At 38.8% G+C, this 19,347-nt stretch overlaps 1 protein-coding gene across 1 annotated transcript in view; it reads right to left on the bottom strand.

The window, feature by feature from the left end:
* The window catches only part of LOC109854927 (protein lozenge-like), a 36,909-nt gene extending 33,065 nt beyond the window's left edge, over positions 1–3,844 (bottom strand). The window contains exons 1-2 of the mRNA XM_020428566.1: positions 2,829–3,844; positions 2,116–2,346 (exon numbers count right to left, since the gene is read on the bottom strand). Of these exons, the coding sequence (XP_020284155.1) occupies positions 2,116–2,346; positions 2,829–3,084 (487 nt within the window). The 5' untranslated portion in view covers positions 3,085–3,844. The remainder of the gene's footprint in view (positions 1–2,115; positions 2,347–2,828) is intronic.
* Between the last annotated feature and the right edge of the window lie 15,503 nt (positions 3,845–19,347).

Genomic DNA, 19,347 nt, shown 5'->3' with positions numbered 1-19,347 from the left:
TATTACTAATTATAGGCACGAGCCGCTTACGAGCCCCCGATGATGATGATGATGATGATGATGATGATGACGATGATGATGGAACGATCGTCGTCGTTGTTCTCCGGTCCTCTTTGATCCGACACTGCTATATCTCGCGTCTTTCCGCCCACATTGCGTTTTTGAGACAACCCTCTTGCGAGTGTACAAGAGGCGATAATTGTCGAGATCCTATATATACAAGAGTATATAGGATCCAGATGCGAAAAGATACCTAAACGCACTTTTAACGCAACAAGCCGCCTGCGGAGCTTATAATACTACACTTTAATAAAAAGAAACTCGCTAAATGACTTGCGGTTATTTCGTGTTATTTTCTTTTTTACGCGCGACTTTAATAGTCGACTGATTAGAGGTAATAAAGCGTGAGGTGTGATCGGAGTCGTAATCCTTAGCGCGACACAACAAGGAAGACACGTGTAAAAGCAATTTCAATCGGATGTAGGGAGAAAATTGTGCGGTGAGAAAAATCGTGGGAGGTATATCATATACCCCCTCAACTCACACGAAGTCGGCGAAAAATAATCTCGTCGCGTCGGCACGATCCGCGATCGCTCTTTTTAATCGAGGAAAGCAGCAACCGATTTTTCGTGGCCTCGCCGTTTTAAAATCCCCGCTGCAATTTCTTGATTTAGTTTGCCGGCGGATGCGATGCAATTCCATCAAATTAATAAGTCGCGGAAACAAAACCTCGATGAGGCAGAGGAGGAAGAGGAGGAGGAGGAGGAGGAGGAGGAGGAGGGACCGGGTTGCCCGATGGTGGTGGTTGGTATCAACACGCCAAGGGCGGTTTGGTCAATCGCCGAAATTGAGTATTATGGATTATCGGGGAGAGATTGAAACCTTTTTTAAAAAAAAAAAAAAAAAAAAAAATACAACGAAAAAAAATACAACAACGAGCTGAAAAATGGACAAAGGGATCGAAGGATTTCGGGCGGCGGGAAGTGTCTCTTTCGCTAATTGACTCCGGGAGATCTCGATGCACCTGTGCGTGCCAAGAGGAATGAAAATAGCTGACCCTGCACTTCACGATCAGATCAAATGAAACATAGATGATGCGTTACGGGATGATGAACATCCCGCCGCGCGCGAGCAGTCCGGCCCGTTAATTCATAAACGCGTCCTCCGGATCATGGGGAGCGGGAGGGGGGGTGCAAAATGCATTTGTAGGCTTTGATAAAGCCGCCTGCTGATCCATGAATAATTATCATCGCCGAGAAATCGATATCTCGATAATGCAAACAGGTCAAACACAACATGATAAACAGTTTGTTGTAAGACACAAACTATATACGATTCCCGTGAAAATTTTCAATGCTCTTTGTTGCTCTTTTTTTTTTTATATATATTCCCGATATTTTTGTTATCTCGGTCAATTGGCAGAATGCTTTGCGGTAGCGCTCTGTTTTCAATCTCGGTTTAATCAATGTTGCTTTGATATTTTTATTAATTGATGTGCGCGCGAAAGAGCCGCAAGGGTTGTCGGAAAATTAGGGTCGAAAATTAAACAAGTCAAGAGCATCGATCGAGAGAGCGCGCTGGTTGATTTTGGCAAGTCATCCTCTTCGTCCATATCCGTCTATATTCGTCGGATGATTTCTGATTAACGGCCAGTTGTTTCGAATGCTCGGTTGGGGCTTGTGGCAGACATCGAGTAATGACTCTGGGGGGGGTGGCAGGAGAGCGGAAACTCGCGCGGAGATGGGGGACGCACAGGGGATGAACGAGGGTGGCACGATGATGATGATTACAATAACCGTGATTTTAGAGGACTGGAAATCGCGGCACGCGCTTTTGCTCGTCCTGATACACATAGTAACGTTCCGAATCTCCCGTACGAACTTCAATATGATCAAAGGTATTGTAGATTGCATTCGGGAGGATAATTGAAAACTTTAATAAGACCATCACTTTCACAAACACACATTTCTTTCGAACGCGAAACGAAATATGTTAAATATGTATGTGTTTAACACGGGAAATCTTGTCCTTTTAATTCCCCGAATAGATGTGATTGAATATTAAAAAAGAATAAATAAAAAAAAAAAAAAAAACGTTATGTTCGAAGGAACTCACCCCTGCCACTTCTGCCGACAAATCGAAGGTCGTTGAATTTCGCGACTTGATTTTTCATCAACGCGGTAGAGTTCCGCAGCTCTGCGCAACAGTTCTCGTCATTACCAGCGCGAACCGTCACCAAAGTCCCGTCGCCAACCTCGCCGAGAGCGACCACTTTGAATGCTACCGGGAGCGTTTTGTTGGATCGCCAGTGCGTTGGAAGTTGACTGCACAGAAAATACGGGGATCCTGGAAACAAAGTTGCAACAATTTTTTTTATCACAAAAAACATCGTTGTAATAATTTGCAAACGCAAAAAGTAGAACGAGTGATGTAAAGAAAATAAGATAAGATTATTTGTGATCTAAATTTTAATCCAATTGATGAAAAATTGATTAAAATTCCAACTTTGTTAATCGCTTTTTCAACAATAATTTGAGACAATTCTGAAAAAGTTTCAGATACACATAACAAATACAAGAAATGTGTTTACGTGTCTAGGCATGTCATATGACGCTGTCATGTTAAAAAAAAAAACAGATATCAATTAAACCTTCTTAATTAAACCTTCTTAATTAAACTTTCTTATTTTTTATTTTCTCTTCTTTTTTTTACAAATCAACCGACACAAAAACACTTATAACTTTTTGTTTACGTTAATGTTATTAAAATTGACTAACAATTGATTGTGATTGTGTGCTTATATATATGTACTGAGTCAGTTTTCGAACCTGTTCTGACCAATTCTCCGGGATGTTCGGCCTGTGCCTCGTCGACGAGTCTTTCGGTCCACCATAATTCGCCGACGGCGGCGGTCTCGCTCATCTCGCCACCGCCACCTCCGGTGTCGGCGTTGTCCACCTGATGGTACCTACTGTTCACACTTTGCAACGGCGCCAGGGAGGGACCACACGGGCCGGCGCCTTCGTGGGATCCAACGGTGCCGTAATTCTCCCCGCAGCCCACGGAACCCACCGGTAGATGCATCCCATCGGCCAGTAGCCGCCCCTCGTCGCCCAAACACGCACTCCCCGGCCGGAACGTCGTGATATTTCACTTACACTTCGTCGTGCCTTGCTACCAGCACTCCCGACGACAGGTCTTTTCCCGTTTGTGACAGATCGCTCGTTCTTTCTTTTTATCGACAAATTTATCGATTCTCATGATCGATCGCGAAATCGTCATAGTTCCAGATCGGAATCTTAATACCGCGAAATCGCGTTCCGCTTTTGTTCCACGATGATCGACATTGCAAACCGTTTTCAACTGGATCCCGCGATGTACCGTTGCACTTCTTGCGCGATGCGTTATAACTCCGAAGACTCCGATTTCAAGTTCACATTTGTGTCGCACCGCGTCTATCAACAGTTTTCACTCAACATCCCGCAGCATTTCTGTCGAACTGTCAACAACATACTTCTTTTTTCTGTCACAGTGTATAAGATTATATTCTAAAAACAAAATCTAAAACACTTTCTCTCTAAAACGCCAACGGTATCACCCAAAGCGGCCTCTAAATCATCTGTGTGTGTCACAATCTCTCTACTCCTACAGGTTGTCGCTACGATGACGATCCAGACGTCGATTCCTCGAATTCAATATAACGTCATGGCACCACACTCGGACAAATGCGCACTTTTCCTACATATATATACGCTTTCTTCTTAACATTTCCCGCTAACTGACGACCGTCTGCGTCATGATGCGCGATCCAGTCGACGATCCTCTCATACGAACGTCAGTCGCGGTCGACGGTGCGCGACGTAATGCCGCGCGGAACAGCTCGGCGGACCGCGTGTTCCGCGCGTAAGCGGCCCGGGACGGCCTAAGCCCCGCGATTCTGGACCCCCGCCACCGCTTCTGCCCCCGAACTGACGCCCCTCGGCGGCTGGAACGGGCTACGCTCAAGCGCTCCCACCACGCGCGCCTCAAAGCCGTCCGCCCCACGTCGAGTTGTCGTCGTCGCGCCACTTTTCGAACTGAATCGCGATCTCTTCACAATGTGAAACCCTCTTTCGTCTCAACGACAATTTTTCCTTTCTTCAAGCTATCTTTGCCGTCCGCCGGTCTCGGATGATCCGTTACTTCGCGAGAGAAACTCTGGTGGTACGCGTACCAGTCAGACTACGCGTCAGCAGACGTGACACGCATCGCGATACATGTTAGAATTCGTGGGATTCCCCGTGTGTCAGCGCACTCCACGTTTTCCTACACAATGACTAATGTGATTTCTATATTGTGTATTAATGTATTCAAGCAACTGGTTTTGAGACCAAAGAGTCCCGACAAAGAGTTGATTGATTGAAAGATGTCGATTTCGATACGTCGGTCGTCGATTCAATTTGCATTGGTTGAGAATGCTTTTGACGTCGTTCGGGTTCACTTCTCTCGTCGATAAAGGAGAACTAGCCGACGAAAAATCTCAACGTTATCACGTGATTTCCTACGATGGTCCAGCCTCTCGGTAGCTGCGATGGCCCAGCCTTCGGGCGATTCTTCCCCTCCTCTTTCTTTGCCGAGTACGCGATGTGGGGGTAGAACGTGTCATGTGACGATAATACGAACTGAGAACGTATCTCTTAATAATTGTATCTACCATAATGTAACCTCGGAACGGTTTTTTTTATTTATTTTATTATTTTTGTTTATTTTATAATAACTGAGAAAGAAGAGAGAACTGCAAAAAAAAAAATAAAAAATAATATGTCATTTATCGAAAATATGTTCTTTTCATCTATATATATATATATATATAATTTTATTTATATGTATATAATTTTGTATACATTTGTAATATTAAAAATTTAACTTATATACGTACAAGTTTATATAAAGTGAATAATTTGTATCTGTGATTTGATTATTATTACAAGATCAAATAATATTTCGAGACAGAAGATTTGTTCTAGATATACATACAATATATTGTGCGGTGTATAAATCGATTTCTTCTGATTTTCGCAAAATCTCAAGCGCACAACATCCCATCAGGCAACGGCAAGGCGTAACAAGTGTCCGTGTGACGTCACTCAGCTTTCTGGAGGCGGAGCCTCCCGTTGGGGAAGCAGGTGGTGGGGTCAAACTCTCCCGCATCATGCATCGCACGCCCCACCCCCGCGATTTCATTACTTCGCGTCTCCGCCGCTTTCCACCTTCTCCTTCTCTCGACCCCTTTTCCTTTGCCGTAGAGAGGCTTGAATCTCTTCTTGCAAGAACACTGGACACACTAACCTAAGTGAGTGATGTTCTACGGTAGTCGGCCATTGTTGGTATAATGGCAATACAAATTTTAGCAATGCACGTCCAAATGTTCAATTTGTGTGTGAACCGAGCAATCTATCTCTTCATATGTATGTATACATATATGTCACATAAAAATTTTATAAATATATAATGTGTTGCATATTACATATTGCACATCTATATAAACATAATGTAACATATAGTGTAAAACAAATTTATTTTATTTATCTAATGCAAATTGATGGGCGTCTTAAGTTTTCGAACTTCCATATAACTTGTCGAAGAGAGAGTTCTTTAATTTTCGTGTTATATACTTGTATATATCCAGATCCGCCAAAAATCGCGGTCGCACAATGCTACTGTGCATTGTGGTCTGCTAAAACGCAATAGAGAAGGTAGGTGCGGTTTGCCGCGTTCACAAGAATGCACAGGTGAACAACTTCTTACGTGTGCTCCTTGTGCATGTGGGAGTAAGTTTACCGATTGCTCGCGCCTATCCGCTACGCGAAATGTTTGGAATTGCCGCAAAAATCGGCGCTACAATCAATCGTGAGACCGCAACCACCACGACCGCATTATTTGTATGTTACAAGAAATAACGATCCAAGAATTAAGACATTAACTTGTTTCGAACGTTTCCTCATCAGTGATAACTAGGTGATGAAAAGACGAGAGAGATGATAAGAAATCTAAAAGTGAACGCACTTATTACTCCGTAAAGAACACGTATAGATTCAATAAAATCACAAAATGTCATTATTGTTTAATTTATAAACAACAATCTTGTGTATGCACGTATGTGTGATTATTTTTAATTTAACGTAAGTAGAAAATACAATAATCCACACACGTGATATATGTTTTACACAAATTTCGTGTCTATATATGACTTTGGACAAGACATGACTTTAGATATAATTATTCTTTTCACATTTTTATGCTAAACAAAAGTTTAACCGACTGCGGCGTCTGGCTTTTAGGTTCGACCTAAAAGGGAGTCATTAATAAAACATTATTCAACTGCGACAAGATTGCGTCTGACGACTGCATTAGGCGGTACGAGATAACAGATTAACAACGAGCGGCTAAAATAAGTAGAAGAATTGACGCTTTTTTTTTTTTTTTATCAGCGCGGACGATATCGCTCTTCCAGCCACTTCCAGCGCCACCGGAAAAGCTTGCAAGACCGTCTTATCGTTGATTTCTCAGGAAAGTTGCTTTTTCTCAGCTAAGAGAGAGTGTCGGCTTATTATAAAGTACAATATTATCTACAGTATATATATTATCGACTCTTATCACATCTCACCAATCATAAAATTTAATTTTTCTTTTGTTGCTAAACAATTCGGTTTTGCATTAAAAAATCTCAAGTCTAAAAATAATCTTGAGATTATTAAGATTGTTTTATATTACAAACTTTTATAAATTACATTTTTATCACAAAATAAGTTATTTTTGTTAAATATAACTTAGTTTTTAACAAATAAAAAAAATATTTGTATAATTTGTATAATTAATAAATTATAAGAAATAACTCAATTGTAAAGTACATAAAAAAAGTAATTAAAGAAGTCTGAATTTAAAAAAATTGACATCGTAGAGAAGTTATCAGAGGCATGGGCGTCCGCAGGATTTTTTTCTAAGGGGCAGGGGAGGAGGCGGAGCAATTTTTCCGTCCCAAAAATTATAAGTTTTACAGAAAGGTTTCACTGTACAGAGAGTTTTCACGAATAGATGTATGATTTAATTTGTTAACCAGAGATTTTAAATTTGTGAAAAAACTTACCTCTCCAGGAAGGAGGGCAAATGCCGGGTTTGAGATTAACATTTAATTTTAAAAAGTAGATGCTCAAAAATGCACGCTCTTTCACAATTACTTCTTGTATCTAATTAAAAATATATTTGTTTTTTATTAATACATAAAAAAATATAACAATAAACGTGCCAACATTATAATAATGATATAACACAAAAAGGATATGTTTTTTATCTTATTTTATAATCAAGCTATATCGCGCGCGTTGCAAAATTTAACGATGAAAGAAAAGTCTTTATTTTCTCGGTAGACAAAGGCGAGGCGTATCGTTAGACGTAAGTTAATTTGCCTTCTACGCAAAAGCCAAGCTAATGAACTATAAATAAGGGAGAAATACTTGCGCCAAGTGGACAGCCGCACTTACTGACCCTTCGTAATTAAAATCCCGTCCTAAATCAAGACTAAGGGACGCGATTAGATGAGGATCGCTCCTGCTCCGTCAGCTTACGACCAAATCCGCCGCGACCTTTACCTACTTGAACCCTCATCTCTCCCTTACTTCTTACATGCGTGTATATTTGCAGAGGTCAACGCTTATCGCAAACATATCCTTTCTAGAAATCGGACTGAAAAATTGTCTAAAGAATGCCTAGCTAATAAGTATACTGATATATTATAATTTGACAAAAATTTTTGAATGCAGACAATCGAGAGGTATATCATTAAAATATAATTCTATTATTTCTCTCAATAATTTTGTGTTAGACAACAATACGAGAGATATCCGCGTGGTACCGAGGCAAGTATTTTTATTAGAAATAAAAAAATAAGAATGTGGTCTCTCTCGTGACGGAGCGATTCTTTCCGTTTCCGTTTCCGTTTTGATATAATTCCTCTTCCGTTAATCCGGGCTACGAAGCGTGCAGTTAATAATCCTTTTGCGGGAAACACGCGATAAAATGAAGACGGGAGTAATAATAAGAAGTACAAAGAAGAAATTTGGCGGAGAGACGATGGTGCGGGGATCGAAGAAACAAAAATAGCGTCGCAAATTTCAGAAATATATAATTTGTTTTAATCTACTGATATACTGTATAAAAATACACAAATGAAGAGTTGAGAATCATAGTGATGTAAGTCACGATTAAGCTATTTTGAGTGTCATTTCTCAAAATATGATATTTTGCGTTTGTTGTTTAAAAAAAATTTCAGAGACATATTAAAGTTTCAAAAACATATATATTAGGTCTACCGGAAAGTTCTGTCCGTTTTTGGAATAAAACAAAATACAAATTTTTCTTAATTTTTCAAAAATGAGATATACAAATTGCCCTCACGCTGGCAAGAAATCATTAATAACAATGGCAATTATATTATTTAATAAAGTTTATTGACGGTAAGAAAAATTTGTATTTTGTTTTATTCCAAAAACGGACAGAACTTTCCGGTAGACCTAATATATATATCAGTCTTAAAAAAAAGCGTTAAAACATGTCTGTGTACAAAGTGTGAAATAATTACATAAGTGTAAAATAACAATTAAAATGGATTTACTTTATTAATAATTTCTAAATATTTTGATTATTAGTAAAAATAATAAATACACTAATATTAAGTGTATACAAAGATGGCGACACTTATTTGTCACTAAACTTACACCACATAGTGATGTAAGTCCCGTAATAAGATGAACTTACGTCACTATGGTTCTAAACACTTTATTCTCTGTTTAGTTACAAAACGAGTGTCTCTATTTTTTTGGCAAAAAATGAAGTTACACGTAAAGGTCGATTTTGTAGGTAAACAGACGACACCTTGAAGATTTCGAAAATAGTGTTAACCCAGATTTGAAAAATTTAGATTTACACCACCGAGATTCTCAACTCTCCAAATAGGTGTGCAATTTTTCGAAAACAATGTGACATCCACAATATAATGCTTTTTTGATGTTATAAAATTTTGGAAAACAATTGCATAACAGTTGTCGCAAATAAGATAAGAAAAAAGACCGATTATTTCATGGGATTGTTAACAAAAAGAAATACAATTTTACTAAGAATAAAGTTTTTAATATTTATTTATAGTTGTTCGCGCAAAACGTTTTTCTTTCATTTAATTCTGTTCGCGTCGCTTGGAAAAAGATAACTGACATAGACGGTAAAACTGAAAAAAAAAAAAAAAAAAAAGACGCAACGATACGTCAAATAGAGGTCTCGAATGCGCCACGATTATAAACGAGTTGAAACACAGCTCTCCCGCCACCGTTATCTTTCGCGTTCTCATATGTCTCCCTCTCAGTGGTTATACTTTCCCCGACCACCGACGTAGATACGTCCACCCCTTGTATGTTCCGTTAATAAGCTTAATAAAGCCCCGTTGTGTCTCCCTGTATTGTCCGGTACACTCCAGATTCCAACGATACAGGGATGGCACGAGTTTCGCGTAACTTTGGAAAGTGGCGCCTGCCTGCGATGCAACTGCGATCTATCGTGTCGTACATATTTTATTCACACTGTACTTATCCACTTGAAAATCACGGTTTTGAGTTTTACAACATTGTCAGAAATTTATTATATAAAAAAGCGATAGTCGTTATCACAAGGACATATTGATATTTTTTCTAATAAGAATTTTAAGAGATTTGAACATTTGTATTTAAGACAAATCTGCAACAATATATTGCGAATTAACTTTTTTTTTTAAACATGTAAATAATAATAACGCATTATTTTTATAGCATATAGCTGATATAAGTGTTATAAAATGTTATAAACAGAAATGCGACGACAAAAAATTATTACGATTTGCTCAGCGGTGTGTTCGGTGTGTTGTCGAAATTTACAATTTCTACCTCCCTGTGCTTACCGAAGCGAGGAATGTAAGCTCAACCTCTCTCGTCCGGCTTTGAGAAGGACATCAAAAGGATGATAATACACAGACGTGAGATTTGCTTCACTCCCTCTTCTCCTTCTCTCTCGCTCTTGCACACGGTCAGAATTTCATCCTATTTAGTCACCCAGAGCTTTAAAGTACCTGCGAGCGCTTGGTCTCTCGTTTAGCTTGGATTGCACAGCGTAAATTGACTGAAGTATTAAGTGTGTGGGAGCATTTAAATAAAAACTGTGTCCCATAACACACACAATACTCTATCTTGTAAACTGGGATTAAGAACAGCAAAATCAGCTTTATTGAAGCGCTTTGTATGTGTACATTGTCATTTTGCTATCTCTTTCTAAAAAGAAATGAAAACAACGCAATCTTTTAATTATTGCAAGTTTAAAAAAAATCTTACAACAACGTAGATATATTTTGTGTGTTCCATTGTGAAACTATATTCCGACTTTTTAAAACTTCTTTGTCATTTTAAAAAGTAAAGTGAGAATAACACAAAAAACTGTATATTATATATCTTATACGTTTATTGAAGATATATTTGAATATTATATTTTTTTGCAGTTGTGTATAACACAGTTACTTTACTTTACTTTTCACCGCAACCCGCACTGTACAGCGCAGTATTTTGTAAAAAAATTTTTGAACTGTCTGTGAAATATTTATAGCGTTATAAAATTGATGATTCTTTTTTTTACGATTTATAAATGTTAATGACAAAGGTTATGTAGTTCGATTTTATCTTCTTTATTTATAATTAAAATGAAAGATGTCTATCATGGATTGTTTTGTTTCTATCTTAACGTTAACTATGATAAATTTATATCGTAGCAGATTCGATGTGTTTTTATTCCTTTTAACTTCTGATATTCTAATGTTTTAATATTCTAATATTCTTCTCGGACGAGAACAATACATATCTTTTTTTCTGTATCTTATACATTATATGTACACATTTATATTATATTATCGTATCTGAACTTCTTTTATAGGTTGTGTTCCTTACTTCCGTTGTTGGAAGTCAAAAGAGACAATTTTAGGCGATCATTTGGTACGTGTACCAAAGTTGACAGAGATGGAGCACATTCTGATATCGCTAAAATGCACTGGTTCTTTTCTATACGCGCGAGTTTGACTGTTCAGAAAGACTTTCTTCTCTATTAAGCAGCATTTATACGCAATGATTAATAGCATCAACTAATTGAGTAGCATTGGCGACTGAAAACATTGCCAATAAATTAACAAATTTACAATTATTTACATTGTTGCTACTGTAATATGTGAAAGTATATACGTTATATATTTTATAATGTAAAAACTTCTTGACTTTAACAAAATTTTTATTTAAATAAGTAAACGGATTAAAAAATTATACAATTAAAAGACTTTTGTCAAAATAATTAAATTAATTTTCTACACACACATAAAAACGCGAAGTTACGGATCTACGCAATGATGCTGCTACGCAACGATATTGCGCAGACGCATGCGGCCATCATAGTTCGCGCCGTTTCATGTTACATTAAATCGCCCCGTTTTGTTCATATTTTTTTTGCTTATCAAAGATAAACCGCGTCGAATAAGTGTTAAAATTGGTGATAAGTGATCACACGTGTGTCGAATAAAGTATCGAGCTATGCTCGTGATGTCTTATTTACCGTACGAGATCAGTAAACCGTCGTGTCTCGAGACACAGTTCAAATCATTGGGCTACTTTAAGTCCGCGGAGATCAGTAGTCGCGTTTATCCCGCTGTTTTATTTATTCAAAAAGACATTGGGATTGTCGAATCAACTCATAAACAAATTTTATAGAGAAATTTTCACAAATTTCTCACAAAAACTTTTTCCGCGTGTTAATTTTAATCATCTCGCTGCTATTTTATGCCGTGCGTCTTTCGAAGTAAATTTCGAAAATAATCATGTAAATTAGGTAACGCTCGGGACTGAATAAGAAGTTGCGAGAATGAGAAATGCGAGTTTTGAGATTTTCTTGAAGGGATTACGTAATGAAAGATGTGAAGATGAAGAGAATTCTCTTGAAACTCTGTATTTGACGTTTTATTATTTCGACAATGTGTTCATCGCACATCTAACTATAAATGTTTACTTGTAAATCGTGACGTTACAACATTATATTTGTACTTCATCAAAAAATTAGATACTCATTACATTAAACCAAATTACGATCAATGATAACTAAACATACTTTTTTAAATAAAGATAAAAAAGACAAAAATGCAATTATTGTTAGAGATTATTTGAACTATATGTGGACACTTACATTTTGTTGGATGTAAAATACAAAGAAAACAAGTCTATTTTCTGCTAATACTCTCTCTCTAGCACAATACAGGCGCCCGCTACGCGCACGCTATTGTTATTTTTATTTAACGTGTTGTCAGTGAACACAACCTGTCACCGCGATGACAGATAGTATATACGTCTTATAAACCATATAATACACATATGAGAAATGTCAAAAATAACGCATGAAAATCAAACTCAAAAAATAGTGAGAGAGAGAAGTGGAAAAACAACACGTGACAGAGAAAAGAGTAAAAAAGAGAATATTATATATATTATATGTAATATTCTATATCTATATATAATACACACACATACGCATATATTTATATATATATATGTATATATATACCGTAATCACGTGACCGAAGTCAGTAACACCGCTGCGGTCGCGCGGCCGAGGTCAGTGACTTCACCGCAGTCGCGCGACCGAGGTCAGTGACCTCTCCCGCCAAGGCCGCGCGGCCGAGGTCAGTGCCCCGTCAAGGCCGCGCGGCCGAGGTCAGTGACCCCGCCAAGGCCGCGCGACCGAGGTCAATGACCCCGCCAAGGCCGCGCGGCCGAGGTCAGTGACATTACTCTGTAGTATGTATATAATACATATAATACAATATAANAGTGACATTACTCTGTAGTATGTATATAATACATATAATACAATATAAAGTATAATATTATAAATATATAATAAATTATATGTATAATATGTATTATTTAATGTTATATATAATATAAATTACAGTCACGTTATTTTTACGTGTTGTTTTTCTACTATTTCCTGTCACGTGACTTTAGTTACGTTTTTAATTTTCTCTACATATACGACGAAAAGACTGTCTCAAAATCGCTTTTATTATTTACTCTCTCGATCTTACCGATTCGATTCGACTCGATCAACCAACCAACCAATCGGCAACGCGGAAAAGAGACAGCAATAGGTGCGATATAATCGACTCCAAACGCGCACTTCTCGGTCCAAATGCCTTTTTTAATATAGGAACATTTTTATAATGTACTGCGAATTCTGTTGTTTTTTTATATTTGTCATATCGATAACTTCGCTAACTATCATATTTGTAGTAGGTAATAAAATAGTCGGTAAAACAGTTCACTGTATTTTTTTGCGCTTGAAGAGTACTACATTATCTACTGTAGAATATTTACCTCGTATTTCCTCATTGCATCACCGATGGCGCCACTTCGCGGTATAATATGCATTTTCACAGAAAATATAATTTTATACACATAGTCCCCTGGATCTGGTCTCCTGGATCTCTGGTCAAAATTGTTTGTATATTTCTGCAATGTGATCAGTCAATATATACGGTATCTTTGAACATACACATTCTATGTTTCTCTGAAACCAAAGACCACAAATAGTTTTCTACGTATCCAATACTAGTGAATAAAAAAAAATGCAAATATCTCACTGGTAATGCACAAATTAGACAAAGCATTATTTTGTGAAATTATTATGTGAGTTGTTTTGTTTATCAAAGCTGTACACACACGCACACACACACACAAATAGTACACACAGTTTGTTATTTAAAAAAAGAGAAATCTTGCTGCTCTGTGTTTTACGATTAAATATTATCAGATTTTTCAGAAATTGAATTTTTGGTGTGTGTTTGAAAAGAGATAATATTATTCGAATTAAATTATTCGTGAGAAGTGGATTCTTGTAATTTTGCGAGATAGGGGATACATTTACAGATTACTTGGTAGAAAAAAAAGGTATACCTTGCAACAGAACATCCACCCCGCGTATCCAGCCGCTACAAAACTTTGTCTTTTCTCTCTTTCTCGTTCTCCCTATCCTCTCTCTGTTGTTCTCTTTTTCTCTCTCTTTATCCTAAATCGCCAGATCTCGCTGCAATATCCCTTTCCTATCATCCCCCCGCTAGGCGTAAGCCACATTATACGACACCCGAGAAAATCGGGGAGCACATCCTGTGCACTGAATGTACCCCCGGTCGACAACAATGGACCGGGTTTTGCGCCATTATGTTGCTGGGGGATCGCATTACTGGCCGATACGATCTGGCGCGCTTTCAGCGCGGCTCTCAGATTTTATCGCGATACGCGCGCATGAATGGCCGATCTTTTTCCTTTTCGGTGATTGCGCGCGCAACCGAATTTTGCATCGTTCCGACCGTAGAATTACATGGGATAATTACGCAGTTGCGTGGAGGAATTTTTTTTTTTTTTTATATATATACTACAGGGAAATACATACGGTATATATATATCGCTCGTATATCTCAAGTATCGATAACAGTGGAACGCTATTCAGAACGAGAGCGATTTGTGTTCGCGATAGACCGAAATTAACAATATTATACCGTGTTTATCTCTTTGCTAAAAAAAAGAAAAAAAAGAAAAAAGAAAAAAAAATACATTTCATGAAAGGCGCGTTTAATCGAAACTTCGAATTCCCTTTGGATTTGTTTCGCGTCCCGCGCGTCCGTGACACATGCATCCGAATTACGCAGACTCTGCGGTGAAAGCGATGCAGCGGACATCCGCCGCGCGCGCGTTCGTTGCTGTAAAAGCATTACATCATGATACGATCTCGCGTTTTCGACTAGATTTTATCGGTTGCCGCGAGCGAACAGTCGATGTTTCGATGCGCGAATAAGAGTGTCGCCGATTTGTGTAACGAGAAAAAGCTTGCGCGAGCGCGCTTTTTATCTCCTACCCCCGTTCTTTTTGCACGCGATCCGCCGCCGCGATTTTTCTCCGATCATACATCGAATATCGAGAAATTCGGTGATATTTATTAAAATCGAGAGAGAAAGATAGAGAGAGAGAGAGACAGAGAGAGAGAGACTCGCAGTCAAAATTAATTTTGCGCGAGCTGAAATCGTTCGCGTTCGCTCGCAAAGTCTGTCTTCGACTCGTTGGACGGACCTGTCGCAAAAACGCGGAGGCGCGCGCGCGCGTCGGAGCAGTTTTTATTAGGACGCTCGATGAAATATATCTCTGTTCTGTTTAGACAGTAAATTTGCAGACGGTAATTAGAATTTCAAGCGTCGCGCTACAGCGCGAATCGTGTCTACATCGAAAGCAAAAGGATAAGTATCGACGATACAGGGTTTTTTCGAATAGCAGCACCAACAACGGAGAGATGGTGGTAGGACGCAAAAAAAAAAAAAAAAAGAAAAAAAAATCGAGAACGCGTGTAGCGTGGATATTATTTTTTAACCGAGTGATATACGACCGAGCAACGATTTACAGTGTTACAACCGACTGACGATTGCTTCGTTTTTACGACCTCTCGGTCGAAAAACATCCCGAAAGAAGACATTTTGCACATTCCTTTTGTGTTGATATATATCTCTTGTCTCCGTCATTTTCACAAACATTCTCTCGTCTCTTTTACACCAACCATTGTTACATCCTTAAATTTTTTCTTGCTTTTATGTGGTTATTAGGTATAGTCTGCGTCTTGTGAATAAAACTTTTTGGTTTTTCCGATGTAGAAAAAGAAATAAAATCTCTGATAGAAAAGGAAGAGGGGGTTAGAGTTGGTCTGAGCAACAACAACGACAGATGAAGCTTTTAATTTCTATTGGGGTTTCGGGATTAAAAAGGCAAGTATACACACACACACACACACACAGACAGACAGTAACCAAAGACATAGATTTTCTTTTGCGGGATTTTTATTAGGATTGTAAAATCCCTGCGGCTCGCCACTGACCGAAGGACACGCACACAAAAAAAGAACAAAACTTTTAAACGAGGTGTGCGTCGAGCCAGCACCCAATCCCAGGTCGCAATCAGGTACTTAATAACGGACACGTGCTGTTGTTTGATCAAAAAACTCACGAAAAAAACTAGCTGACAGGCGTGCCTTAGAAAAGGTTCCTGCAAAAAAAAAAGAACATAACGAGAGGTAATTTTGCGAACTATATTGAAACGTCTTTCCTGTGGATTAAATATTTAAGACCAAATTATTCTCGGTTAGGCACGAACTCCACACTACTAAATTTGAGGAGAGAACATAAACGATAAAAAAAAAGAACAATTCTTTTTTTTGTACAAGGATTCTTTCTTTACAATGAGGATTCAAATATGTGACTTGGCAAATGTCGACAGATTTACAATGCGCATCACACGTACATATCGCGAGAACGCAGGAGAGAAATTAAAAATTTTATATTTTTAAAAAATAGTTTTTTTAAAAATAGTTTACGAGTTTTTGTTTTTTAAGTCCTTCGGATTTCAATTTCACTTGAGACATGCGAACTTGCTCGCGATCGATGTATCTTTGATTAGCTAGGGAGTTCCGACGATTTTCCTGTCTGACGAATGTAAATCGATGGTTCACGATGTTTCAAGGTAGCGTATAGTTATATCCGTGCGTGTGTTCAGAAATGTACGAGAAGAAACCGGGTGATCTACTGCTTTTAGGTTGTGTTTACGCGACGATCATAGCCGCTAATATTTCTCTCTCTCCTCTCTCTCTCTCTCTCTCTCTCTCTCTTTCTCTCTCTTTCTCTCCTTCCTCCCTTTCCGTTTCTCGCTCTTTCTCTCTTTCTCCCCTCCCGTAGAGCTTCCACGGAGAAAGCTCCGAAATGGACGTGCAACAGCTGTTACCGTCACTCCCGATGGAAACTGGCACGCGTTGCCCGCCTATATAACGTCCGCGAGCACGTACGACTTATGCCAGTTACGAACGACGGATATTGATTGTTCTCCGGGCTTTTCGACCAGCTTCGAGTAATTCGTCACGGTCTTTCGTACGTTTCGGTTTATCGGGTAGTGCCAGGTTCTCCCGTTTTCAACTGAGAGACTCGTGTCAGATTTTATTCGATATACATCACGTATCTCACGAAGCGTCTGGACACCAGTTAGATAAGCATATAGACTATATTCGAACTATCATATAGAATCTTCTCTTGATTATCGACACAAATATCCTTCGATACTAATATAAAATCTTTTTACAAAAGAGATTATTTTTCATACGCGTTAAAGTCATAATAGTTTAACACAGTGCAAATAAAAGTACGTAATAAAACAGTAGTTTTTTACGTTAAAAAAAAATGTATTTTTAAAGAAGAATTTTGAAAATATCAAATTTGACACGTTTTCCACAAGAATTGCTCCGCAAGTTCCTTAAACAAAGTTTTTATGTTAAGAGAAGTTGTTAGAAACCGCTGACAGATGATCGGGTAGGTTATCTTAAGTGGTCGGGGCGAGATATCGCTTAAAAGACCGGATGTTGTCGGCGCGAGATCTAATACGTTTTGACGATTCGCAGACACCCGGGATAGTGTCCTGGAGCCAACTGTTATACGCAGAGCGCGACAGTTGCAACAACAGAGGCACGCGCGTGTAGAGCACAACCGGAAGGACCTCTCTACGATCTCTCTTCATCGTTTTGTCACCCGACTTTGGGTTCGGAAAAAAGTCAGACTATTTATTATCTCAATAGTCTAATTATTGCGCGTTCCAGACTAATTGCGCCGCAAGCAACTTGCGCCGTTTTCTTTGTAATCGAGATTTCTACGTTTTTTTTGTATAAAAATAATTTTATAAAAAAGTCACTATGTATATATATATATAGAGCAAAGATTTTTATTCTACCAATTCATTTATATCCGCGTTTGACTTTTCAGCGCGATTGCATTGAATTTACAAGAAAGAGGATTGGAGAGAGAGAGAGAGAAATATCCGTTTGCTTTCTTCGCGATTCGATTCGATGGTTTTACGATGACTGGCTACGGTACACAAGTATCGAAAGAATCCGTCGCATTGTTGTTTCCCCGCGGTATGAGTAGCGATCGGGATGCGCCAATGACAGTGTTTGCAGACACGGTCCCAACGGGCCCCCCCCGACCATGTCTCTCTCGCGACTCTTTATTTCGTTCTCTCTTTCTCTCTTTCTCTCTCTCTTTTTTTTTGCTTTGACGAGTGCACCGGTAGCAACGCCGTTGACACGCGGGGTGACAACATAAATATAATGTCACGCTTCCGCGCCCGCCAATGAGAAGGGCCGCCGGCATCTTCTCCTTTTTCAAGACCCGCTGAAAGGTTTGGGGGGGCCCTATTCAAGCCGGTCATACACGGACGACGATTTTTATAGGCCACATGAAAAATGAGGTTAGCCTGCTATTTATCGCTCTTCTCCTCCTCGACGTTCTTCCTCCCGGGCGAGTATCGTGGATAAGCTGTATAAGGCCCCTCAAATATTTTGGCACTCCACGGGGTCGCCTTCGCTTTCGTTTAGAATTACGCGCGTAACATTGTGTACGCGTATATTGTATATCGGTTACTCCGGTTGCTCCGACCCAGTTCTTTGGCACCTTCTAACTCCTTGGTATATTGGTATATAAGAGAAAAAAAAGATACAGTGACACTTGTGATTGGAAAAAAAAACTATTTTTATTTTATTTTTTACGTAGTTTTTTACGATATACAATATATTTCGAAGCAAGATTTTTATGTACAATATGTATGAGAAAACATTAATTTTTTATTATTAATATAACGGTTTACTTTTTCTCGCGCGTTATATAGATTTTGATAATAACGCCAACATTAGCTATATATTTGCGATGTCCAACAAAGAGGGGATCTTTCGCGCACATGTTGCAACATAACGTCTTTGTTCGATTCCATTGATCAAACGAGTACTCACAAGGGAGACAAGCCTCGCGAGAAAGCCTCTTTCAATAGGCTCAGGCCCAATTATGCCGTTAGCTATTTGGAATTGGGCGACCGAAAGATTCGGGTCGCGTTTTTCGAGTGCTTCGTCGAATCCACGTGGGGTTTCGATTTTGCTGCTGGTACTACAGCGGTGACATCGTTTACGACTCCCGTGGTCCCTCCCCACGTATGGGCGAATAAGGCCCATACCACATATAGGGGATACCCTATATCGTGACGAAACATCTTCGTTAAGCCGTTGCGACCGCAAGTCTTTTCTCGCATTACAATACGGTGGAGAGTTTTCCGTGAACTTTAGTTCTCTCATTACCTAAGTGATTTATCAGTCAAGGTCATTAGTTCTCATTTTTAACCTTCGCAGATACCAGACCCA

This window comes from Pseudomyrmex gracilis, unplaced genomic scaffold (genome assembly GCF_002006095.1).
Source record: "Pseudomyrmex gracilis isolate BER0280 unplaced genomic scaffold, ASM200609v1 scaffold_75, whole genome shotgun sequence".
In the NCBI taxonomy this organism is placed as follows: domain Eukaryota; kingdom Metazoa; phylum Arthropoda; class Insecta; order Hymenoptera; family Formicidae; genus Pseudomyrmex; species Pseudomyrmex gracilis.
Note: the sequence above shows the minus strand (reverse complement) of the source record. Positions and strands in the feature narration are given on the sequence as shown.